The following is a 27,847-nucleotide window of genomic DNA, read 5'->3' as shown; positions in this document are numbered from 1 at the left end:
GTTGAAAAACGAAACCATTCATGAGGATAAGGAGAAACTACTCATGTTACGTGCATGAAACTACCATTGAAATCTAATTCACTAAGCTTCAGAATCATAGTATCAACTTATAAATTATAGAAACAGTTGGAGTTCACCCCCAAAATCGATCTATAGTAACATAGATTGCTCTACAGAACAACTGTTGTCATGCCTCCTTATACCAGATAGGAGGACATAAGATTCCAACTAATTTTCATGTGGGATGGCATTGATGCCACAAACCGAAGGAGATCTGGCCTCGGGCTAAGTGCAGGATGCAGGTTCTCTGACTTTTGATTCAATACCGGAAGGAACTTTGCGATGTTGGGAAGTACAAGCTCTCTACAGTGCAGATGTAATAAAGGGACTTTAGACAAAACACTTCCCTTCTGAACATCCAGCCCTTCTGGCCTTCGCAACTTGTAAGATTTCCCAGTTGTTGGCTCAATATCAGCCCGAGGCATTTGCTTCCATCTCTTGTGAACAAACCAACCATACTTATAATCACCAACAATTGGAGTGCCAAGAGCTTCAGCACAATGGACACGGAGCTGTAATAAGATGATTGAAATTAGATCCTCGATACAGAAGTCCAAGAGCTCCATTAGCAGATGCTGGCTTCACTGATCACATAGCATCACGTAAAGAGAAAAGGAAGGTCGAGGGGGTTGTTCCATAGAGTAGGTGACAGCGAGTGTTTGGATAATGGTTAATTATGCAAGGTTGAAAAACACCCATGAATCTCTAAATGCTTTATCGTAAATCAACTCAAAAACATATTTTGAACAACTGGAATTTTAAACACTCTAAGTTGCCTTACACTTGAACGTCTTTTTACCAGTCTATATGAATAACTGAAATCAACTACAAGGAAAAAAATAATAATTGTAGGTGATGCAAGTTCAATTTCTATGACCATAGAAAATTAAGTTATCAGGTACACCGTATGCTACATCTTCGATGTTGAAACCCTCTATGAATATCTTCTAGGAAAACATTGATAAAAAAAACTTAGTAATATTACGTAAACAATTGGCACAAATATACATGTAAAAACTTTTTATTCTTGGTTCTCTGATGATTATAGACCCTTACTCTCATGAGCATAACATGTAGAGGGTGAAAAGTGTATTCCACCCTCCAACTAATGGGTGATGCACTTCACCCTACACTACCAAAATTGAGACATTGATCCCTTCAACTAGCAAAGAGCTACAACACGCACTGTTAAGATTCAGCAGTCAAGACTGTCACATCCCCTATTTTCACTTATTTTTCATCCATCACACACAAACCACTAAAAAGTTAAAATGTGCAGGGTTAAGATTCAACTATCATGATTATGCCACGTCACCTATTTTTAGTTTTTACCCAGTTTTCATTCATCCTAATGGTTAGAATTGGAGGGGGTGCTATTTAATATTTATTGTTGTTTGCTAATTGAATGGTGCAAAGGGTAAGTTTTGCAGAGTATGTTTTGGTAGTCTAGGGTGAAAAGTGTAAAATGCCTATTAGTTGAAGGGTAAAAAATGAAAAGTATGTTTTCCCCGTCGTGTAAATTTAATTAATATACATGGCCAATAGGATGTTCCACCTTAAAGAAATTAAGACTAAGATTTGGCCTTTGACTTTTAATATTTACTACCCAATGTCCTCGATCTGTCAACCTCTCTGTGTAAGTTGGAGTGTTCTGTGGTGGTGGCTGTGGGTGTTGATTAGTGTTCTGTTACACTGGATAGTGCCAGTCATGAAACGTGTTGTGATTCAGGCTAAGCTTTTTGAGGTGAGCAGGGATGGGCGTTACGTAATTTTGAGTGAGAAAGGACGGAAAGGGGTGAAAAATATGAGAGTAGGGGTGGGGACTGCTAGGTGGTTTTGTAGAGCTTTGGAGGGTGGTCTGAAGGCTACAGATAGGGGTTTCTACTCTGCTCACAGGGATGGGGACAGAGGCTATATTGCTCAAAGTTGTTCCAATGCTAGAGGGACTTATATGGTTCTGGCAAAGTATGAAGGTGGTGGGAGGAGGAGTTTCATCTTTATCCCTGAAGGCAGAGGTGGTGTGGGCTGGAGGAACCTAATGGTGGTGTTGCAGGATGCTGTTAAAGATGGTGTTGCACTTGCGAAACCTTTGTATGGAGTTCTTCCGTCATCATTCAGGGAGGCGTTAGTTGGTCGACATGAGGGGCCTTGGGTTGTGAAGGGGTCAAAGACGTCAGGATTGCTCAAGCTTGGTGGTGTTCCAGCTTTGGAGAGGGGTCAGTGCAGAGATGTTAAAGGCAAGGAGGATGTTGGTCCGAATAAGGAAACATTGGTAGAGACCTTAGCTGTCATCGAAACACACTTGGGAGAACTAAATGATATAGTTGGTTGGCTGAAACGCAACGTTTTGAGGCAGGAGATGGAATCTCACGGGGGCTTAGGAAAGGGACAGGCTTTGGGAGCAGTAGGCCCAAGGTTATTCTCGACCCAGCAGAGTCTGTCGGGACTCCAAAGGCCGCTGCTGACCCATTGGTCCATGGGCCCATATCAACATCGACAATGAGGCTTCAGGTGGGCTTGCCGCAAGTGACCATGCCAATGGTCTCGCCGCAGGCTGTCGCTCCATCGGCGAAGGCATCTAAGCAGACGGAGGGTCCTTTTCTAGAGCGTGAGGGTCTAGTTCGAAGCCAAATCAAGGGATCTCTTCCTCCTTTGGCTGCGGGACCTTCACAGACTTGTCCGACGGTGGTCAACGACTTGGCCTCGACTCAGGTTACACCAGCGAGGGTGGTAGATTAAATTCTACCATCGCGCGAGGAGGAGAAATTGCAGATTCCGTCTCCATTTAGCAGTTTTCAAGAAGTTGACTCCCAGAAAATGCCAATCCATACCATAGAATCCTCATCTCTTCAGTTGGGTCTTTGTTCTACCTACGACGAACATCTGGAGGTACTATCGGAAGAAGGAGAAATAAGGAGGGGGGTTTTCTTGGAAGATAAAGCTAGGGGGTTATCGCAGGGACGCTTGGAGGTCAATATGGACTTCTCGGATTCTCTTGCAGTAGACAAAGTGGGCATTGTAGTAGAATGGAAAGGAAATAATTTGTTCGGCGGGGAGGGAGACGCAGTAGTAAGGGAGTCTTTTCTATTATATTGTTCGTTACCGAATGACTTTGAATTCTTTGAGTGGGTATTCCAAACGATAAAGGACATCCAACAGGTTGTGGGTATGAAATGTGTGGGATATGAAGAACAATTTATGGCTCTCCTCACGTCCATTGAGGCGGGTCATAATCAGTCCACGAAAGCTGATTCTAAGAAGAAAAGGTAGCTTAATAGGCTTAATTGGTCGTTGAATGAGGGTAGCTCAAGCCACGTTAGGTCCAAAGGGAAGGGTTTGACTGTGTCTTTATGAAGTCAAAAATTGTGTCTTGGAACGTTCGCAGGTTGAACGAGGCTAATAAACGGCTACGCATAAGAAATCTACTTCGGGATTGGAAGGCGGATATCGTATGTTTACAAGAAACCAAATAGAAATTGGTAAACATAAAGCTCGTGATAAATGTGTGGGGTTGCCCGTATGCAGATTGGGCGTATCTAGCTTCTGAGGGGGCATCGGGTGGTATTTTGGTGATGTGGGGATAAAAGGGTTGTGGAGAAGATGGAGTTTGTAGGGGAATTTACAGTGGCTTGCTCTTTTAAGATGGTAGAGGATAATTTCTTGTGGGCTTTTGCATGTGTTTATGGACCAAACATTGACAATATTAGAAGCCGTTTGTGGGACGAAATGGCTGCTATCTATAGTGGGTGGGGACTTCCTTGTTGCATTGGAGGAGATTTTAATGTAGTAAGGTTCCGTAGTGAAAGATTTGGAAGCACCCGATTACATCCAGCCATGGCTGAATTTTCAGAGTGCATTTTTTACCTGAATTTGGTTGAACTCCCTCTAGTTGGCGGTCTCTTCACATGGTCTAACAGTCAAACTTGGTCCCGGCTGGATAGATTTTTAATATCGCCGGACTGGGAAAGCCATTATCCGGAGGTATGTCAGAAGCGACTGCCGCGTCTATGCTCGGATCATTTTCCAATATTATTAGATGGATGTGGTATTCAAAGAGGTCGTCATTATTTGAAGTTTGAAAACATGTGGCTTAAAAGCGATGGCTTCGTGGAGATGGTAAGGCTTTGGAGGTCTTCCTATCGGTTTTATGGTACCCCCTCTTATATCCTTGCAGGCAAACTGAAAGCGTTAAAGGAAGATTTAAAGTTTTAGAATTTCCAATCGTTTGGAAATATAGGGGAGCAAAAGAAAACTTTAATGGAGGAGTTACAGAATCTTGAAAGGATTATTGAGGATAGGGCACTTACCCCAGAGAAGCTTCAAGCAAGACAGCGCTGGCATCAAAGTTGGAAAGGGTTTTAACTTTATAAGAGATCTCTTGGAGACAAAAGTCAAGAGCTCTTTGGTTAAAGGAAGGGGGTCGAAGCACAAAATTTTTCCATAAAGTGGCTAACTCTAATCGGAGAACCAACTCTATTGAGATGCTGAAAATCAACGGTAGTGATTGCACAGAGGCCCCTGTGATCCGAGAACATGTGAATTTTTATGATCTTCTATTTACAGAAAATGAGGGTTGGAGGCCCAAACTAGATGGACTTGGTTTTGAGTCCATAGAACCACAGACAACATCCTGGTTGGAAAGACCTTTTGAGGAGATGAAGGTTTTGGATGTGGTTCGTAAGATGGTAAGGGATAAAGCACCAGGTCCCGATGGTTTTACGATAGGGTTTTTTCAAACATGTTGGGAGGTCGTGAAAGATGACATTATGAGTGTATTTCAGGAGCTTTTCTCGACAGGGAAATTCAAGAAAAGTCTGAATGCTACTTTTATTGCTTTGATTCCGAAGAAATCTGGAGCTGTGGAGTTGAAGGATTTTAGGCCCATTAGCCTCATTAATGGGATATACAAAATCCTTGCAAAGGTGCTTGCTAACAGGTTAGGGGTAGCAATTGATAAAGTAATCTCAAAGCCACAAAATGCTTTTGTAAGGGGTCGTCAGATTCTGGACTCGGTCTTATTTGCAAATGAATGTCTGGATAGTAGACTAAAGTCTGGAACTCCAGTATTATTTGTAAACTAGATATGAAAAAAACATATGATCATGTTAACTAGGAATTCCTCTTGTACTTACTGAAGAGATGTGGCTTTGGGGAGAGATGGTGTATGTGGATCAGATGGTGCATTTCAACAGCAAGATTTTCAGTCTTGATCAATGGTAACCCAGAGGGTTTTTTCAATAGCTCTCGAGGCTTAAGACAAGGTGATCCCTCGTCCCCTCTGCTTTTCGTTATCGTCATGGAGGCTTTGAGTAGGATGTTATCGGCTGTGGTTAGTCATGGTTTTATGGCTGGATTTTCTGTGGGTGATCCACTAAGGGGCCTTATCTCGGTCTCCCATTTATTATTCGCAGATGACACTTTAATTTTCTGTGATGTGGAGCAAAATCAACTTAGGGCACTGAAGGCGCTTCTTTTTTGTTTCGAAGCAGCATCAGGTTTAAGAGTTAACTTCGATAAATCAGAATTAGTGTCTGTTGGAAACATCAACATTTCTCGACAGTTGGCTAACACTCTTGAGTGCAAGGTCGCTTCTCTTCCTATGACTTATTTGGGATTACCATTGGGGGCTGTTTCACGGGCTTTGTCTATTTGGAACACTGTTATTGAGAAAAAAGAACTAAGATTGGCTGGGTGGAAGAGACTGTATTTGTCGAAAGGAGGCCGGGTGACTCTTATCAAAAGTACTCTCTCTAACCTACCAACTTACTTTCTATCTTTATTTCCAATTCCAGCTAGCGTGGCGACGCGAATCGAAAAACTTTATCGGGATTTCTTATGGAGTGGGATGGGAGATGAATTCAATTTCATCTAGTCAGTTGGGATAAGGTATGTAGACCAATTCATTCAGGTGGATTGGGGATAAAGAATTTGAGAACTTTTAATAGGACATTGCTTAGGAAATGGCTTTGGAGATACAATGTGAAACCAGAAGCTCTATGGAAATTAGTGGTTGATTGCAAACATGGTAAGATGGGAGGGGAGTGGTGTACTAGAGAGGGGGGAATGGGTCCTATGGGGTGGAGGTTTGGAAGCACATACAACATGGTTGGGGGGTGTTTTCTCGTCATACTAAATTTTTGGTGGGGGAGGGCACTCGTATAAAATTTTGGAGAGACATTTGGCGTGGGGAGGAGGCTCTAGCAGATGCATTCCCTTCCGTTTTTCATGTGGCATGTGATCAAGAGGCTTCTATGGCAGATCTCATGGTTCGTTCAGGGGATCAACTCCATTGGAATGTCATCTTTAGTAGAGCAATACATGACTGGGAACTTAACAGTGTTGAGGCCTTTTTCAATCGAGTGTACTCTACGAGGATGTCTGGTTTGAGAGAAGATAAGCTGTGGTGAAATCCGGCAGGTAAGGGTGTTTTTTCAGTTCGCTCCTTCTATAAGTCCCTTACTAAGCTTCCAAACACGCATTTTCCTTGGAAATGTTTGTGGAGGAATAAGGCACCTCCAAAAGCACTATTTTTCACTTGGACAGCGGCTCTGGGTAAGATTTTGACCAGATTATCTGCGGAAGCGCCGTGTTATTATTCTAGAATGGTGTTGTATGTGCAAGAAAGCTGGCGAGACAGTGGATCATCTTATGCTACATTGTGAGACAGCTAGAGCATTGTGGAGCGATGTGTTCATTCAAATAGGGTTGATTTGGGTCATGCCAGCTACAGTGGTAGAGTTATTGGCTTATTGGGTAATGCCGGGTGGTGCTCCACAAATCAAAGTTGTGTGGAAGATGGTTCATATTTGTATTATGTGGTACATATGGCGGGAGCGTAATGAGCGGACATTTGATGATAAGGAGCGGACAATAGAGGATCTTAGAATCTTATTTTACCACACCTTACTTCTGTGGGCGTGCTATAGATTTTAATGGCCTAACTGTACATGATTTTCTTATTTCTTTTTTAGCAACTAGATAGGTCCTATCTCTTGTATTCCACTTTGTATACCTGGGCTTGGCTTATTCTTATTTATACTACCGTTTACTTATCAAAAAAAAATTATTTACTTAAGAAGTAAGGGCACTGCCTTATGTGTACGTGAGAGAGACCAAGATAGAATATGGCAAGGTACCTGATGCTTTCGGCTAGTAAGTGGACGTAGTTCAATCCATGAGCACCCATTTATCACTGGACCAAGAACACGGTATTCAGTTATGGCCTCTTGACAAGCTTCCAAACCTGATTGATGAGCCAAGATGACCCTCTCAGTCTTCCCATCATTAAGAAGCACCTGCAATTGATAGCAATAGAAATACATTCAAGTTGTTACATGTTTTAGATGAATCCATTTCTGGAAGTATAATTGTTGACACAGACAGAGACCTTTGTAAGAGGAGCACAAATTAAGCCTTCCTTTTCCCTGGGTGAGCCTATGACCAAAGCCCAGTACCTTTGATATGTTGCTTCACAAGCATCATTCCAAGCCTAAGATTAGGTATAAGCGTATTAGTCTTAAGACTAAAAAACTATAAGCATTAAACTATTTATCCCCATCATATGCTAGAAGTCACATTCACAACCCCTACTGTACGTATACAATCTGTAGCTCGGGTCTCAGTACCTTACAGGAGGAATTTGCTTTATTAATGTCACTGAATAGCCACTGAAGATGATCTACACTTTCTTTTGTTCTCCCCATCAAGAGAAGGCCACTCTGCTCTCGGTCAAGACGATGAACCTAACAAAATAACTCTATGGAATCAGCAAACAGAAAAGCTGCTAAAGAGAACTAATGATTTGAAAAATAACTATTTGCAATGGTATTGGAATCGTAAGCAGCAAGCCAGAAAGACTCTAGAAGAAAACAGAGAAAGTATTATCACAGCAAAACGTTTTTTATATTTGTTATAAGTCACAGCAAAACTTTTTAAATGCCCTGAAAAAGATTTAATGTCCTGCTTTAAATGGCATGATTATTAATTGAAAAAACAGTAATACTGCATAGAGGACTCGAGTTCGAATGAGTAGTGGGTGATTAACATGAGTTGAGCTAGAGCTTATCGCCAAGTTATATTTTATGTTTACGAATAATTCATTTGTTTATCGGACAACTATGAGCTTGTTCATGAGCTATTTTAATTTTGACTAAATAGGTTACCTATATTATTCTATAACTTTATCCATAAAGTATGACAAACCAACTTTGAGTTTTTGCAATTATCTTAATTTTTATTTATTCATGATTAAACTCATAATTCCCCTTTGTAAACTTATATTCTTTTACCATAAAAACAATAAATACAAAGTTATACAAGTTGTATTGTTTAAATAATCGATCATAATTTTGTATTCACAAACAACTTATTTAATAAAACAAATAGTCTTATTATTTGCAGCTTAGTAAAGCATATCTAATAATCATGTTTTTTTGGCCGGTAAAACATGTGATCTTTATAAAATGTCTCCCAATTAATATCAAAGGTGACACGATTTTCATTAAGAACCTTGTGCTTTTAAAAACGAGAATATAAGAAAGTTATCAGAACTGGAGATTTTCAGAATTGGACATTTATTTCAGACATTCTGAAAGTATTAAAAATATCTAAATGGGGCCAGTAGCACCTTTAACATATCAGATTTGCCCCTCAAAATATGTGTGTATGAAATGAATTCAACCACACAATTGAAACATGGAACATTCTTTTGTTCCTAAACACGAAATATAGCACATATCTTCTTCCTCAACTAGTCACTACCCTATTCAACTAACTTCCTTACTAACTGAAGCAATTGCATATGGACCATCATTAACCAACAGAAAAGTAGCAACACTAATAATAAAATAAATGCAAAGCTTTTTTTCAAATTTTATTTACAACTTTCTTACACAGTAATAATTTTTTGATAAGCAAAGAAATCATAACAAACTAAAAGCTTACCAACTTCGGACCCTCATCATAATCATAAGACAAAGCAGCAGCTGCCAATGCATCCATGCTGTTATGAACTGGCAGATTCCCCTGAGAAAATAATTACATATAAGATCAAGTGGCAACAAAATATGCTTAAACAACAATCTAGCACCACAAAGAATAGGAGTGCAGGATACAAACCTTAACTGGAAGTTTCGGGGGCTTGTTTAGCACAATTATAGCATAGTCCTGAAATTCCAACCACCGAATAACATATATCAATATGAGCACAACTGCACAAACAATACAGAACCAACCAAACGATGTAACCATACAGAATTTCAAAGAAGAAATCAGAGAAAATGTAGAGTGAGATGAAACATCATATCTCACCAAGGTTGAAAAAGAGTCAAGATAATAAGCATAGGAGATAAACCCACAAACAAACCCATACGCATCTATATATAATCAGTGGTATCAGGGATTGAAAAGGCAAACATCAGGACTATCCGTGAATCAACTCAAATAACATGAAAGGAGACAAGATAGGAGCTAAATGTAAACGTGCCTTGTACTTGACAAGCCTTTGCAAGTACTGTATCTCGTCCGCATTTGGATATAGTGTCCCACTTGGTATAGCGTCAAATCTCTTAGAAATCCTGGTCTCAGCAACCGATACAGGTATATAAACTCTTGCCCCGGCCTCCATGACCTCATTATGTTTGATCTGTAGGTCAGCTGTATGTTTGCAGATGAAGTTACCCACATAAAATTGCATACGGCCAACAAATAGAATTGAAAAATAAAGTGGGGAGAGAGCAATATGGTGGAAAGTGAGAACGCAAGTTCAAGATCAATGTATTTAAGTCCACAGTTTATGACTCTAGGGTTAGGAAGGTATTCTAACGTATTGTATCAATACCCGTATCAAGAACTTCCCCAAGTGATAATTTACCCACACAAAGTTCATATGAAAATTATGATTGGCTTTATGCATCCGCACCTTTCTCATCGGTTTCATTTGTCCTTCCTCGTCAACATGGGAGTCTTCCGAACATGGGCATTCCATCTGGACCTAAAAGAAGAGGAAAAGCATACAAGTCTGTGAATATACTCGAATTGAAGAAATCTACTAAAAGGCCCCCCATATGCATTCGATTACATCCCAACTGAATATGAATAATACTTCATTCCATCAAAGTCAGTACAGATATACACGATATGATTTTAAATCAGCCCACCCCCAACAAGATTAATTTCATCGTCATATATTCCAAATCAAAACAAAAGGACACTCCACATTTTCCTGTCTCATTCTTTTTCCGCAAATTTAGTCGTGGCGTGCTCGTCCGAGCTTAAAGCATGAGCAAAAGATACATTGAAGCATAAATTTGACGACTTTATCATGATTCCTCATAACCCAGAGTAATTAACCACAGGAGTTTTTAATAAGAAATTATCACAATGCTCACAAGGCCTTTGTTGAAATGAGACGAAATTGCAGAGCCGGGGATCTCATCAAAATAATACTTGACCCAGCTGATAGCGGTGACGCGACCAGGATGACCGCTGGCCGAATTCTTTACGGGCAAGGGGTGAGCAGGAAATGGAGGTAAAGACAGGAGTTGCCGAGGCTTCGGACCCTCTTTTGGTCCACCCAACTGGGCTATGTTGTTGGATACCCGGATTACTGGTTCGGCATAAGCGGGTGGCGGAGGAGAAATCCTAGAGTAGTGCCTGATAATAGCAAGCCGATGAAAAATAGCTTTCCACATTTTCTCACATATGCTAAGCAGCTTTTAGAACGTATAATTTTTAAGAAACGGTGTCGAATCTTTTAGGGAACCGTGCAATCTCTTCTACAACAGTGATGGGTTTCTTTGACAGCTTACGGCACCGCACCGTACCGCCGCATCAACGCTTTGGGGGCTAAGGGAAGCCTCTGGCCCTCTCCGGCGCCGAGTTCTTTCGATGTTGCCATAGGAGGGAGACCAAGAGAGAAGAAAGAGAACAAAGAGGGAAAGATGAGAAGCGGCTTTAAACAATTTTGCGCTTATTATTTATATTATTTCTTTTTTTACGTTATTATTTAGATTTACTTATCGCCGCTGTAGCTCTGTGCTTGCTGTTAAAACAGGGCAACCTTCTCTCCTTATGCAAGATTTTAAAGACACAATTATAATATTAAAAATGTTATAAACAAAATTTTATTTTGAGAAATGGTATTTTTATTTTTAAATAAATATGTAATTTATAAAAAAATATTTTTTAATAATTAATTTTATTACACTTTAAAATTATATCTAATATTTTTTGTTTAATATGACCTCATACCCTCCATTATGCATCCTAATTAGGGGTGGGTAACAGGGCTTCGCCCCCCACTACCCCGCCCCCATCTAGCATGGAACATCCCATGCGGGGGTGGGGTGCGGGTTGACCCCAGCGAGGCCCTACCCCCGCCCTCGCTCCGCATCTCTCTTTTTTTTAATATAAAAAATTATAATTTTTAATATTTATATAAATAACTAGGTAAAAGTAACGTGCAATGCATGTTTGCTTAGTTTATATTTTATTTTTTTTAAAGAATTAATTTTTTATTAATAAGGACATAATTTTTTGGCTTAATTGAATAACAAGATAATGTTTATGTCGTATAAATTAACCTCACAAGCAAAATAATAGTATTAATAGAAGCTATAACATGATCTTATAAATAAACGTCGTCCATAGTCTTATGAAAGTTATTTGAGATAATTTTAATTCTAAGATGACGATCCAACATTTTTCTCATCTTGCATTGCCTCAATAGAGAGGACATTATAATGTTTATGTTTTTTCTCCTTCAGTTTCTTTGGATCTGCATAAACTTGAATCTTCTAGATTTTTGTTGATAATTTATTCACAACGCTTTTAATATATGGTTGATGTTTCTACAAAAAAAAAAATTGAATAGCTTTACATGATTAATTAAAACCAAATTTCATTTTTAATTAACTTATTATAACCAAATTCAATTTTTGAATAAAAATTTTAAAAGATACCTCTCCAGAATGTTCCATTAACTCAACTGATGAACAACCAAATATATCTTCTGCTACTTCACCAAACATAATAGTAGCTATTTTTCCAGTATTATCATCCAGTTCAACATATGTCCTAACACTTTAAATGTATTGAATATATTATTTTAAATTTGAATGTTGTTAAATTCTAAATTAAATTAGATATCAATTGTAAATTAAAATTGTAAGATACATACCGTGATTTGCAGACCCCTTGGTTTTTGCAATATATACAAACGAAGCTTTCATTATACTTATATCTAATTCCTTTATTACAGCCAACACATCACATGTAATAAAATACTTTGTTCAAGTCAATCACATTTATCTTCGCCTCTATCCAGAATTTTATTTTCTACATTAAATCATAATCAATTTTTAGAATGAATGTTTGTATAAATATTTTAATTTATTACTAATGAAATAATATTTACCGTCATGGGTTGCAAACTCTTCATCAACTCTACAATATTGTAATTTTTCACAATTTCTCGAATACCAACAAATGACAGAAGGGCAGATGGGTATGTCAAGTTTCTTGCAATGATACTTTTAATTATCAAATCATTATTATCCACCCTTTAAATTCAAAAATGAAGAATAATATAAAGAAATAAAATATGTAGATAAATTACATAAATCATATAATTAACTCTAATATAAATGCATTAATATGTAATTTTTAATTTTTGAGAATTATCATTTCTTCATTGTAGCTGTCTCAGGAAGAAGAGGATTGATTGTAAAGGTACTTGACGGACGTGATGACAGAGACAATCTTTTGTTGAAATTGAGATCAATATTAATGCAAACATATACAATACGAAAAAATAACTAAACTGCTTAATTATTATAATACATATACGGATTAGCATACTCATGTTTCAAATATGTTTTTTTCCCACCTCATGTATGTTGGTTTGCTATTCTTGACCTGCTTCCTCTCTCTCTCTCTCTGTGTTTGTTTCTAATTCTTTTTTTTTTTTTGTCAATACATACAGATTATATTTATGACATATGGCATTGGTTCATTAGAAGCCGCATATTGTATGTAAATAACTCTAGAATTGTTTGTTACAATTAAATAACTCTAGAATTTTGAATCTTTTGTAGTTAGAATTTTATGTAAATTTATTTGTCTATATGTCTATATAGATCCTGCATTTATATACTTGTCAACAACAAAAAAGATCCTACATTTATAAAGTTCACATTTTCTTTCTCAAGGTCATGTTTGCTGTGATTTTTTTTTTAATTCTATGTCGTTTTCTTTTCTTGAATCTCTTTGAAATCACAAGCATACTACTCACAGTATGCACATGGTTTTCTTCTTTTATGGGTTCATATATGATTGTTGGTATCCTTTATATGAACTATAAACGCAAAACATAGCTACACTATAGATATACTATAAACACACAAAATGCGGTTAGGCTGACATTTTCAATGTTTCCTTCAAACTTTAGCACCACTGCACTGCTTCCAGAACCTGATTTGAGAGAAACAGAACATAGAAGAAAGAAAAATTGAATATGCAGTTGATCGATTAATTTTTCTATTTTTTATTAAGTTTTATGATAGAAAACCCAGAACATGATTTTTTTCTATCTAATAGTTGACATAAGACAGATAGATAAAAATACGGAAGATTACCTCAAACCCAGCAAAATTTGAATATATAAATCTCTAGTAGCTTCCAACAGCACAAAGATGAATACAAACTCAAGGAAAAACATGAGGAATTTCTTCGGTTGAGAAGATTATTTGATGCGTTGTGTTATTCTTTAAATTTTATGCATCAATTTTTTTTTTTAATATGTAATTGTTAATTGGAGATTTGTATTAGCATATGTAAATAAAATGAATGTTAGTATGGATGTGCATGTAGATGTATCGTTAGTAACTAATAAATAGAGATAATTTCAATGAGTGGGTGAAAATACAACCGTTTAATATTCTCATTTCTCATAATTTAACAATCAATAAATGGACGTAAAAGACCCAATAAATGGGTATCAAATTTGCAAATACAACCATTTAATAGATGGAAATAATTTTTAATAGAAAAACAATGAAAACTGTTAAAACAAGAATTGTTGTTTGATAGACACTTTATATATATAAAGAGATTTATAGAAATATATTGTATATATATATTGCCTTAAGTATAACTATTATACAACTATTGCTTAAGTCTCACATTACTTAAGTATGATTATTATATTGTCTTGGTCTCCTATATAATAGTTAGTTTAAGAGGTTAAGACAATTCAAAATACAACTCTAATGAATTTATATTTTTTTAAAATGTATAAATTTCAATTTATAATTTAAATTAGATTATAATTTTGGTCTAAAAAAATTTTTAGACATTGGATTGAGAGGGCGGGGCAGGATGTGGTTTCAACCCCACATCCCGATAGTGGGGCAGGGGGCAGGGTATGAAACCCTCCCACCCGCATGATGCAGGGCAGGGGGCGGCGTCCCGCAGCATGCGGGTAGCATCCCTAATCCTAATGTGGTTTACTAATATTTCAATTTATTATTTTAAAATATAAAAGCTAAATTATGAATTAGTAAACATGACCATAGCAACACAGAATTTATAGAAGGATAGCTGTGTTAAGAGGATTACATGTTTGTTCTCAATGGGGAATTTCCAAGCTTATGGTGAAAACTGATTGTCTTCTCCTTGTGAAAGCTTTGAGCTCTCATTCAGAATTCTTAACTGATTTTGCTTATATTCTTGATGATATTAGAAGATTGATTCAGAATTTTCAGGAGGTGCAATTTTTGCATGTAAATAAACAAGGAAACAAGGTTGCTAATCTTTTAGCAAGATATACATGGCATGTAGAGGATATAGTTATGTGGTGGGATTTTTGTCATTCTTTTGTTTCTCAAGTTGTTTGGATTGATAGACAATTTCTTATAAGGACTTGATTTAATGAATGATATTTAGTTATAAAAAGAAAATACGATGTGGAATGACTTTTAATTTAGAATTCTTCTAGCTTTATGCCACACATTTGACCAAGGAAAAAATAAAAAAATAAAAAATAAAAAAAGGTGTATAGTGTAAAACTATTAAGTATAATTGTTCTTTAATTTAACTCCCATATTCTCCCTTTATAATAAAAAAGAAAATTTTTATTCCTCATACATCACACACCATTTGTTTTTGTAGAGTGTGAATCGCAATTTTTAATCCTCGGAATGTACTTCCTTAATCTTTTACATGAGATTGTAAATATCATTTAGTGAATTTTAAAAAATAAATTACAATGGGATATAATATATGGATATTTTATTGTGTACAAATTTTTAAAATAATAATTATTTGTAATTAGTTAACATGATAAAAATATATTTTACTGCATAAAATTTTCTAAATTATCATTATTATTTTCAAGTAAAAATAAAAAATATTAACTTGGCAGAATGTTAAATATTTGAATTGAAATTTTTTGTTTTTCTATGAGGAAAAGTAAATTATAGCAGATAACCTTACAAAACCACGTTTTATCCCGTTTGGATGTTGGAAGCATCTAAGTGCAGTTCGATTTTAAACTTCGTTCAACATTCAAACACATAGCCAAGCCTTCATTGAGTGCAACTCAATTTTAAACTTCCCTAGACCCACAACTAATAAAAGTAACTTTTTTCTATTGTGTGTTGTTCCATCTCTCTATTTATCTTTCCCGTAAAAAATCATCTATTTTCCCAATCTCATTATCCTTAGCAGTCTCGCATAAAATTGAAAAAACTATCCTCATGAAACTGAAGCTTGGCTTAGGTTATTGTATATGACGGACCTCTATCTCATACCAACCCAAGTGTTCATCATTGTTTTACAACCTCCAGCCACACAGTGATCGAATACATCGATCGACAGAGATTGTTGCCGACACAGCTATTTCGTTATGACTGTGGAACAGTGGGAACGAAGACAGACTGGCATGCTAGATAAACTCCTGCAAGCAACGTGCTCACACAGTGTATCTACATCCCCTATAATCGGTGTGGTAAACAAACAACTATGCTCACCTCTAGCATGTGGTCAAACTGATCTCTTGCTCCTTCTGCTCTTACTTTAATCAAATCTGCTAGTTTATTTTTCATTTTTACCCAACCCGTGATCAGTTGTTGAATGCAAACAGTAAGAGTGGTGTGTCGTCGTGGACCACTTGGTGTAGCCCCATTCCCCCTATAAAAAAGGCCTATGACGAAAGCACAAATCCATCTTCCCTGTAGCATTCATCCCCCAAAGCGACGCTCCTCCACGGTGAAGCTTCACCAAGTTATGCCGTTGAAGAAATCGGTAAGCACGGCTCCCAAGACCCGCTCGTACCGAGTAAGCAACGATCTCCCATTTTGTTAAATTGCACCGTACTTAGCTTATTGGAATTTTGTCGAACATGTTGAGTGCATGTTAGATAGTTTGTCGTTGTGCCATCTTTTATTACATGTTGGGAGTTTTGAAGTACAAAATGGCTACTCAGCACTACCAAAGGACCACTGAACATAACCGGTTAGACTGTTGCTATTGTGCCATCTTCCAACAGTGTTTTTTCGAAAAGTTTTTGATGCAGTCACAATTACTTTGTTTATGATATTAGTTGCAACTGAGCATTTTTTAGAAAGATTAGAATTTGCTTATGGTGGAAATAACGAGTGACTGGTAGATTTGAGAGCAGCTCTTGTGTGTTTAATACGTAATGTTGGATTGTACGTGCATCCTGAACTGCAGTGGTAACTAGTGTATTCATCTAAGAATACTTCTTGTTGTTAGAGAGCACATATTTTTATTGTGTGTGTGTGTGTAGTTTGATGTTGTTGAAGAGCACATGTTTTTATCCCTCAATCTATGATATGATTCATTCTTCTTGTGATTTCTTTATCAAATTTTAACTGATTAATTTGATTTCTTCTATAATGCACATTTCTTCTTGTAAATGTTTTATACTTCAAGTGTACTCAACAAATAGTGGGTCCTATATGCATATAAATGACATCACTCATCCATTAATTCTCTTTCATGTGTGTTTTCTCCATTGGCAATTCATAGATTTTGCAGTTCTTCAATGACAAACTAATTTAATCAGGCTTTCAAAAATCAATTACATATTTTGATGTTTGTCTATAAACAATATTGGTGTTTATTTATGATAATATTTTATTTTTAAATATATTGGTGTTAACGTATACCAAAAAGTCACAATGTTTTATAATTCATTTCGCGTTGGAATATGAATTTCTTAGGATTTTGTTTGGATTTAAAATAAGACAGATATATATATATATATATATATATATAGATAAATAAATAAAGTGGATCCCATAATATTTATTAAGCATTTAATGATATTCAAAAAATTCAATCAAACAATCATGAATGTTACGAAACATCTCTCTCACCTTACGCCATATAATTCGAACAGGAACTCTAGGGATCTAAATTCTTCATTTTGAATAATTTCTCATCTTCATCTTCAAAGTAGGTAGATCCAAATTCAATCTCTTCAGTTGTCATCTATCTCTTAAATACAATAAACATATGAAAAAGTAATAAATTGGATTAAAATACATTATGTCTGATGTGTATCAATATTCTATTGTTACATTAAGAGCTTGTTTGGCAATGTAGAAGAAACGAGAAAGTCTCAAAATTTCTCATAATATTCATTTTAAACATAACTCAAATATAAAGTGTTATTTCTAAGCTTCTTATCTTATCATTAATTAATCATTACAATTTTTACAAATTTTAAAACAAAACACAAAAATCAATACAATATTTTCAAACTTTAAAACAAAAGTAAAATTAAAAAATTATATTCAAACAATTTTTAATTTTACAATATATTTAATCAATTTTTTCTCATTTTTTAAAATCTAATAAAATATCTTAATTCCAACCATTTTACTACTATTCACATTCTATTTTATTAGTATTTATATAATTATGATATACTCAAATGCCTAAACAAGTCATAAATTGCATCATATATAACAATTATATCCACAATTTTTGTACTCGTGAACATTATAACTCTTTATTCTCTTTATCCACCTATATATCGTCTCAAGAGTTTCTCCCGATTTGTTTTTTGTTTTGTTTTCATTTAATGCTTAATGAAGTGTTTTTTAATGAGTATATGATTTTTTTTAAATGTTTAAAGTGATTTAAAAAATATTTAAAAAAAACATACAAAATAAATAATATATATTTTATACTTATTGGTGGAAACTCTCGAGAACACCTCTCGGTAGCCCTAGCAATTCCCATAAAATATATTGTCAATATTCAATGAGAAACTTACATGCAATATTTTGTTTATAGGATTGTTAGAGATATAAATGGACCTTACATACTGATGCGGCATACTAACGTCTCTCATTCATTTTTTTTTCTCATTTTCCTCATCTCCTCTCTCTCTCTCTCTCCTCTTTTCTCAACCCCTTACTGTTGTCGTTGCCGCAACCTCTCACCAACATCGTTGTTGAACCTTCCTCGCCCCTCATCAAAGTCGTTGTCGCACCCCTCACTTTCGTCATCGTCATCGTTGTTACTGCCCCTCACTGACATGTACGATATATATATATATATATATATATATATATCTCTATCTCTCTTCTCTCGATTTGGTTGAGGGGGTGGGGAGAGGGAAAGGAGGAGGCGGGAAGAGGTACGTGGAGAGGGGAAATAAAAAGAAAAAAAAAAAAGAGATATGACACATTGATCAGTGTGTGAGATCTCTCTATAGGATTATTTTGTATCTATAATATTTTTTTTTTAGTTACGCAACACTGTCTAAATATTAGTGCACAAATATTATTTTCTCTAAATAAATAAAAAAAACACTGGAATCCGTGGCTTGGATGACGAACTTTTTAGGCGGAGCATTCACGAAAGCGGTACCATTTTCCCCTTTCGTGTTAACGACGTCCGCTACAAAGGATGGAAAGTGGCTTTTCTTCCTTTATTACTTTACACATACGTATTTCACCTTTCAATCGAGAATACACATTATTGGAAGTAAAACTGAGATTTGTTCCATTTTATCTAATATTTATGACAAGTGTTACAATAATAAATTTTTTTTATAAAAATAAATTTATAAAATAACGTAATTTTATATAATCTATTAAATTTATTTTATGATAAGAATTTTATAATTTGATATACAACATCAAATTATGTCAATTGATAAATTTATTTTTATCAAAATCTTTTATTTATCAATATTCATATTTTTAAAACATTAAAAGTGAAAAGTAATTAAGTCCTCTAGAGAAAAAAATAATAATGTTATAATTCCAATTTTCTTTTTTAAAAAAATTATCCTTCATTTCCCCTTACATTCGTTGGCAATCTATTATATTTAAGAAAATGATACGTTCATAATTATTTTTTACAATTTTTATATAATCATACTTTAAATGAATGATTATAAAATAATTTGTAAAAATAACATCATTTTATATAAATATATTCATTTTAATACATGATTATATAAAAAATAATTATACATTTATCGTTACTATTATATTTAGAGTAATGTCAAGTATAAATCTAAAAAAGATAAGGGCTGTATAAACCATATCATCTCATCTGTATAATCAAATGATGCTTATAAAAAGTGAATCTCATAAATAAAGAATAATTTTTTTAGATGAAATCAATTTTTTTATAATGATTTATATGAAATTTGTCTGAAGTTAGTAAAAATTATTGGAAAATTATTTATGTTGCACTCATGGCCATGTCAATAAGTGGGGCATTATGATTCTTGCGTGGTTGAATGAGATTCAAACTCCATGAATGAATTGACGTCTGGCTGACAGACAATTCATGTTTTAATATTCGTCGGTGCATATAAATTATTATATGCTAGCCCTACGTATGAAAGTCTCTTATCATTAAAACTTAAAAAAAAAAAGATATATATATATTTTTTTTACAAAATTCCGACTTGCATTTAAGGAATTTCTTTACAAATGTACGTCCAATAATTTAAAAATTATTTACATATTCAGACTAAAATAGTTACTAGATCAAAGTCTGAAATCAATATTATTTTAGTTTCACTAATGTGGCATGCAAGCATTAGCTATAATAAGATTATTTATTGAATATTATGATATTATCGTCTCATTATATAAAACGTAATATTTTTTTTTATCTCTTTTAGATAATCTTTTATTTTTTTTAAAAAACCTTAAAATTTGATAAATAATGCATCATCATGAAATAAAAACGTGGTATATAGATTTATCCTTGTAAATATAAATATATATATATATATATATATATACATCTGTCACATACATGAATCTTATGTTACGAGTATAACATTATTTTCATTTAAATAAGGAGATGTTTGGATTCAAAACTTACTTCAACTCTTCTCATCTCATCATCACAAATTTCTCAAATTTCTACACAAAAAATAATAAACAATTCAACTTTTTCAAATTATAAAATAACTTTTTCAAATTTTCACACTAAATATAATAAATAATTTAACTTTTATTATACTATTTACAAACTATCTTAATCCATTTCAACTCATTTTTAAATTCAAACATCTCCTAAATCTTGTGGGTACGTCATTTTCTCAAATAAACAAAATAATAATCCGATTTTTTTTAGTTTTTTGGAATTTGTTTATTAAATTCCTTAAATTTTCATCATTTAATGTGTTGTTATTTAATGTTTTAAAAAACGTCAATCCTGGAAATAACAGAAGTAGTCAATTCCTATAAATAGGCAACCTCCTCATCCTTTTCGTGCTCCTGTTAGGCTGTTATAACCAAAATTCGTTCCGAGCTTCGTTGCTACCGTCTTGCCTTTCGTAACGCTTTGAATCGCCATGACCAAGAACATCCTCGTCACCGGTGGAGCCGGTTACATTGGCAGCCACACCGTACTCCAGCTCTTATTCGGCGGTTTCAAGACCGTCGTTGTCGACAACCTGGATAACTCCTCCCCCGTCGCACTCCAGCGCGTCAAACAACTCGCCGGCGATTTCGGCCAAAACCTCTCCTTTCACCAGGTTCCGAGTCCAACTCTTCCCATTTGGATTTCCTGAGTTTATATTTCTCTTTCACGAAAGAATATATCCGAACTCTAGACGAAACTTATTCATTTTGTATTTGTTTTGGTCGTTGTTTAATTGCAACACGCGGTTTGCTGTTTTGGTTTGGAAAGGTTTGAGCTTTAATGGTCTGTTGATTCATAGGTTGCCTAATATTCCAGTTTACGCGTGTTTGAAATTAGGCTCTGATCCGAACATTTGTATTAAATGTTTATATACGTTGGACGTAGAAATGTGAGTGTACATATACACATATACATACTTATATAAATTATATATTGCTTTATGGAAACTTTATTCTGAACACAAACGTAAAGTTACGGACTTTATGTGGTTGATCTTATTCCGCAACGTGTTTTTTGTTTAGCGGTGTTCCTTAGATTGATTATGTTTCCCTTTTGCTTTTTGTTCAACTTTTTTTTGGGGTTTTTTTTTTTCAACCTTTTTGTTTTTGTTTTCATATTGATGTTTTTCTACAGTGTTACAACTTATTCTGATGGTCCTTGGACCCCGTAAATAAGAGGTGGAGGGTCAGATTATTGTTTCCATCCCTGAGTTCGTGAGTTGTGTATTGACCTGCCAAAATATAGAAAATGGATCACATGTTATTGGGCTTCAAATTTTGAAGTTTCAAGAGGAGAGTAGAGTTTGTTTGATGCGGGTTGTTATGCAATAGTCTAGACACGTGCCATCACTATCATATTCTGGTGTCATATATATCAATCAAAGAAACTTTACCTTATTTAATCCATATGCGCGGACCAAAAGTGTCGTGTTGTAAGATCTTATGCGAGTAAAAACACATGGTTATAGTGCTATTCTTTACATTTTCTATTTCCACTCTCAGGTAGACGTCCGGAACAAACCAGCACTTGAACAAATTTTTGCTTCAACACGGTAAGTACTTTATGTCTATGACAGACATGACAGTTTTACATTATGTTTGAACTTCCGTTTAGATAGGAATTCTATTCGACTGTTGTCAAATATTATTGTACTCCTTCAACATTTTCAAAGGCAATCTCCTTTGCTACAGGTGGTTTTCCTTTTGGTACATGAATTCTCAAAAGTAAATCACCAGGGGTTTTTTATCCAATCAAGCTCTATATAGTTATATTAATGTTTCTACCTTGAAGACAAATATAACCTCTGATGTTAAGGCATCTGAAAGATCGTCTCGCCTGAAAAACAACCTTTTTTTTTTTTTTTTTTTAAATTTTTACTCGTACAAAACCATTTCAATAATTGTTTTTGAAAAAAATCGATATTTTGTTCTTAATTTTTATCCTCGTGCTTCATTATTCAGGCCATAAGTTTTCTTGTCTGTCCTGTTTTATCTGCAGATTTGATGCTGTCATACACTTTGCTGGGTTAAAAGCAGTTGGTGAAAGTGTGCAGAAACCATTGTTATACCACAACAACAATTTAATTGGGACAATTACTTTGTTGGAAGTCATGGCTGCACATGGATGCAAAAAGGTATTCTGCCATTTTTGGCTTTAAAACACTGGCACATGTATATACACAAGGTTCATGTTTTTCTAAAACCAAAGGCGTTTTAACAAATACAAATTTTTCTGCTTGTCTATTATTCTGTTCTTAGCTTTAAGAGAATATCAGTACTCAGGAAAGGGTTTCTTAACAAACACTTGTTTTGTTATCTGGAATCGATGCTCTTTTTTGGATGTCCTCCTTGTAAATCTGTGGCAATGATTTGCACTGTTGGGATTCTCTTCTTTAAATTATTCGCTTCATTGTTGTTCTGGCCCTGCAAATGTTCTGTTAATGCTTGTACCTCAGTTGAATTGATACATATGCAGCATCTAATCTGCTTATATTCTTTTCATCAGTCTTAGAACCTCATTTTTTCACTAAAAAACTGTAATGACAGTGGAACAATAATATGCCCTTTCCTTTTTTTTTTGTATAATGAAGAAATAATATGCTCTTTACTACGGGAACAAAAAGAATCTATTAGTGAAACAAGAGCCATGTAGTTCAATTCAACTAAAGTCCAGAGCCCGCGATTGCCTGTATTGCAAATTAATAAAACATGATGCATTACGTCTTAGTTAAGTTTGAGCATGACATTCGTTACATAGGCCATATCTTTGAGTTGTTCCTATTGTACCCTTGTGTTGATCTCATTATTGTATCTTTCTTTTAAGTTCCATTTCCCCCACATTTTCCCCCTCGATGGTGCTCCTTACCTGAAAAGCTATCTTATAAATAATTACATGACTTTATATTACTTCACCAATTCCATATTCTTGAATTATTTCAGCTTGTGTTCTCATCTTCAGCAACTGTCTATGGCTGGCCAAAGGAGGTTCCATGCACAGAAGAGTTCCCTCTTTCTGCAGAAAACCCATATGGACGAACCAAGGTATGTAATACATTTATTAGGTACTTAGTAGGCAGAAAGCCAAACAGGCATATGATAACTAGTCAACAATAAAAATGATTTATTGTAATCAATAAAGATAAAAGATTTGGGGGCCTTTGACTCGAGCCCCCTACTTGTATTCACCCCTGGTTTTTTTGGCTTCCCACTAATTTTTTCTTGATAGTTAATAAGAGAATTTTATTCCAAGTAAATAGGCATAGCCCAAGTACAGAGGATGTATACAAGTGAGTACACCTAAATACAAGATAAAACAAAACACAACTAAAGCAAAACTTTACAAATGTTCCCATCCCTTACAAGATTCTTCACCCAAAAACTTAAAGTGCTAAAGAAAAACTCACTGAGTTCCCCCATAGAATGTTCACAATCTCCAAAACACCTCACATTCCTCTCCAACCATAGGCACCAAAATAAACCCAAGGGGATCATCCTCCACACTGCTGCACTGCCTCTACTCCCCACTAGACCTTGCCAGCAAGCCAAGAAATCCACCACATGCATAGCCATCACCCAAGCAATGCCTACCCTTGCAAAAATCTCATTCCACAGTGTCGTCACAACCTCACAATGAAGAAAAAGATGGTTAACAGATTCACCATCCTTCTTACACATATAACACCAATCAACCACCAATAAACCTCCCTTCCTCAAATTATCCGTGGTTAATATTTTCTGAAGAGACACCAGCCAACAAAAGAAAGCAACCTTGCTAGGCACCTTTGCCCTCCAAATACATTTCCAGGGATGGTCTTTAGCTCCCCGACTAGTTAACACCTTGTAAAAAGATTTCACTGAAAATCTGGAGATATTAGCTTGCACCCACAGCAGACTATCCTCCCTATTATGATCAATCTTCATATCATATAATCTTCCAAAACAATCAGATACTTCACCCACTTCCCAGTCCTGCACATCTCTGTTGAATTCCACAATCCAATGTAACATGTAATTAGAAAACTAATAAGAATCAGCCACTGCAGCCCCTTTATCTCTAGCAATCCTAAAAAGATTAGGATATACATACTTAAGAGCTGAATCCCCGCACCAAGTATCATGCCAAAAAAATTTTTTGTCCCATCCCCCCCCACTTTGAATTTTATGTTTTTGACAAAATCCCCCCCATTCCAACCGAATGGACTTCCACAAACCCACCTCATGCACCCCTTTTGCTTCATTAGTACACCAACTCCCCCACATCCTCCCATATTTAACATCCACAATTTGCCTCCATAATGCACTACTCTCGTTATGGTATCTCCAAATCCATTTCCCAAGTAAAGCTTTTTTGAAAAGCTTTAAATTTCTCACACCCAAACCTCCACATGAAGCCGGTTGACAGACCTTATTCCAATTCACCAAATGAAATTTTCTTTCCTCCCCATTACCATCCCACAAGAAATTCCGAAAAATCCTCTCTAATCTTTTTGCCACCCCGGTAAAGGAAAAAGAGAAAGGAAATATGTAGGGAGATTAGACAATGTACTTTTTATCAAGGTAACTCTTCCCCCCTTTTGACAAATAGAGCTTTTTCCAACCAGAATACCTCCTCCCAATCTTCTCAATAACCCCATCCCAAATAGAAGTTGATTTGTGAGGAGCACCTGAAGGTAGTCCAAGATATCTCAAAGTTAAAGGAGCTACCTTACATCCCAAAATATTAGCCAAATCAAAAATATTCCTGACCATACCCACTGGAACAATTTCAGACTTGAAGTGCAATTGAGAAGCATCTCTTTAGAATTCACTTATGACATCGGATGCACCTCATACTTTCAGCTCTTCATTGAAGAAATTTGTCGTGATATCTACCACTCGGACTCTGAATGGAAAATCATATTGCTAAGATACTTCAATCCAGTTGGTGCACATCATAGTGGTGATATTGGTGAGGATCCCCGTGGAATTCCAAACAACCTCATGCCCTTCGTGCAGCAAGTTGCTGTTGGCAGACGACCTGCACTGACTGTTTTTGGAAATGACTATTTGACTAAGGATGGTACTGGGGTATGTTCTTTTAACTTGATTCAATTCTCTCATTACTGGCTTGGCATCCATTTTTCTTATGTGTAAGTGGTGTATGAATAATTCATACATATTTTGTGTATTTGTCCTGCATTATTGTAGAAGAATATTTGGGGTCATTAGAACTGTATCTATTATTTTTCCTCCTTAGTTTCTGGTCCTTGCTTTTGATTATGATACTGCTCGTCTCTTTTCAGGTGCGCGACTACATTCATGTTGTTGATTTAGCTGATGGGCACATTGCTGCCTTGCAAAAGTTGGACGAGCCTAGTATAGGTAGGCGCTATGAATCTGATGTGTTAAATGATTATATGGTTGGTTGTATTACAATATTTGATGGGGTTATTATGACAATGTCACAATAGTCATATTTCAGGTCTAAATTTCTCGTGATGTTTATTACTTAAGTATAGTTTCCTCTGTACCCTTACATTTACCCAATCTGTAATATCCACAGGTTGTGATGTTTACAACTTGGGAACTGGTAAGGGAACATCAGTTCTGGAGATGGTTTCTGCATTTGAAGAGGCATCTGGCAAGGTAAAAGAAAGAGAACTCTACTTTTGTATTCAGTTTTCCAATTGTTCCTATACATTTTACTGAATTTTATTAATTTTTTTTATAGAATAATTGCTTGGGGGTTCATTTTGCTGAACCCAAGTAGTTCACGTGAGCTAATTGTTACTCTGGGGGTTCTCTGTTATTGAGTAGAGCTTCCATTATATTTGGTTGCCAAAATCCAAGTTTCATGGTGTTCTACCTCAGTGGGATTCCTCTTGTTCCTAGTTTTGAGTGTTGCCTTATGTACAACCTTTGAATTTGGGTTAGAGGCAGAATATTGCATGCGTATACCAAGAATACTGCATAAACTGTTGAGAAAATATGTTAAGCATGGAACAACTGTTCTGATACTAACATAGCCACAATCTGGACAAGTGTAATTGGCCCGTCTATGCATAAAACTTCTGACAACTTAAATGTTAGATCTTTATTCTGCCTGAACTGGAGTAGGCTTGCATGAGTCTGGTTCCCTGATGTAGGCCTTTTTAATTCTCTGAATTGCACTGGAAGAATCTAGGATCGCATTTGTTTTTCTTAAGCTTGAGTTTTACTTTAAATATCTTACTGTTCCAGAAAATTCCACTCGTAATGGCTGGGCGGCGACCTGGTGATGCTGAAATTGTTTATGCATCAACAGCAAAAGCAGAAAAGGAATTGAATTGGAAGTAAGTGCTAATTTACAAGCAAATAAGTACTCAGGTGTAGATCATTCAATCAACACTAGCTAAAGGGATTCGTGATGTCCACATGCTAACAATTCCCATTATTTTAACCTGATAAGCTCTGCTATAAATAACTATAAAAGTTGAGAAAATGTATCAAAATTGTTTTTGTTTCCTTAAGTGGTAAATTTTTTTCAAGGCCTCTAGCTTTGGGGCATTTCCATGTGGTGTTGTATCTCTTCTTATAAGTTTGATGTCCTCTTGCAGGGCCAAATATGGCATCAACGAGATGTGCCAGGATCAATGGAACTGGGCAAGCAAAAACCCTTATGGCTATGGATCACCCGAGTCCACGAACTAGTACGTCATTAATATTCTGTTTAAAGGTTACATGTCGCCCGTGGTGTCGTGCTGTTGAAGCCTTCTGAGAATAGGTGTAGCTAAATTTTAAATTATCTTTTTTTTTTTTTTTTTAAAGGAAGGGTATAGCTGAATTTTGTTGGACTTTTAAGCTGATAATCATTGTGGCTTCATAGGTTACTAGCCAAGTCTTTCTTGTTTTACTTATTTCATCATCATAAAGGTTCTATTAGGTTTCCCCCTCAAAAATTGGTGGGACTTGAATCACTCGTATATGTCTGCTATAATCCCAATCTTCAAGTTCATGAACATTTTGTATGCACTTTGAAGGAGTCTCGTGGGCTTGCAGCCTTTTAGACCAGTGTATATTGCAATAACATTATTACAATTCAAATACAACTTTACATTAGAAAAATTATGCGTACAACTTTGCTAATTCATTCATAGTACAGCTTTTGAACTTCTAAGAACAGGTAAGTGAATCCCAGTAAGCAGTCCTCTGTCTTAGATTAGGTGAACAAGTTTTTTAAGACGAGAAACAGTCGTCTGTGGTGTTTTACGAGTAGTTGCCAGTGGTGGCGGTGGAACAACACATGCCACAAGGGTTGAGGAGTCCATGAAAAATTTGTGTGGTGGTGGGTGATGGCTGCACGATGATCGGCTGACTATATTTCGTCTATATATAGGAGAAAT

The 27,847-nt window shown here is 35.6% G+C and overlaps 2 protein-coding genes across 4 annotated transcripts; one reads left to right on the top strand and one right to left on the bottom strand.

Moving 5' to 3' along the window:
* Positions 1-27: 27 nt before the first annotated feature.
* Positions 28-11,010, bottom strand: LOC108987138 (RNA pseudouridine synthase 3, mitochondrial). 3 transcript variants are annotated; one of them, XM_018960000.2, is made up of 9 exons: positions 10,449-11,010; positions 9,980-10,051; positions 9,545-9,703; positions 9,178-9,225; positions 9,004-9,084; positions 7,686-7,802; positions 7,448-7,549; positions 7,197-7,355; positions 28-572 (listed from the first exon to the last, which is right to left on the bottom strand). In XM_018960000.2, the coding sequence occupies exons 1-9, from the start codon at positions 10,749-10,751 to the stop codon at positions 198-200; spliced, it is 1,416 nt and encodes a 471-aa protein (XP_018815545.2). In that variant the 5' UTR covers positions 10,752-11,010; the 3' UTR covers positions 28-197. The 3 variants fall into 3 exon arrangements, with proteins under 3 accessions (XP_018815545.2, XP_018815546.2, XP_035543390.1); XM_018960001.2 differs by having other exon boundaries at positions 9,545-9,714; positions 10,449-10,466; XM_035687497.1 differs by lacking the exon at positions 10,449-11,010 and having other exon boundaries at positions 9,545-9,714; positions 9,980-10,069.
* A 9,820-nt stretch (positions 11,011-20,830) lies between these two features.
* LOC109019638 (UDP-glucose 4-epimerase GEPI48-like) lies at positions 20,831-27,569 on the top strand. The gene is made up of 9 exons (XM_019001979.2): positions 20,831-21,100; positions 21,990-22,039; positions 22,486-22,621; positions 23,427-23,528; positions 25,326-25,553; positions 25,769-25,847; positions 26,029-26,111; positions 26,706-26,797; positions 27,062-27,569. The coding sequence occupies exons 1-9, from the start codon at positions 20,918-20,920 to the stop codon at positions 27,153-27,155; spliced, it is 1,047 nt and encodes a 348-aa protein (XP_018857524.1). The 5' UTR covers positions 20,831-20,917; the 3' UTR covers positions 27,156-27,569.
* Positions 27,570-27,847: the final 278 nt, after the last annotated feature.

Source organism: Juglans regia, chromosome 2 (assembly GCF_001411555.2).
Source record: "Juglans regia cultivar Chandler chromosome 2, Walnut 2.0, whole genome shotgun sequence".
In the NCBI taxonomy this organism is placed as follows: Eukaryota; Viridiplantae; Streptophyta; class Magnoliopsida; order Fagales; family Juglandaceae; genus Juglans; species Juglans regia.
This window is presented reverse-complemented; position numbering and strand designations above follow the sequence as displayed.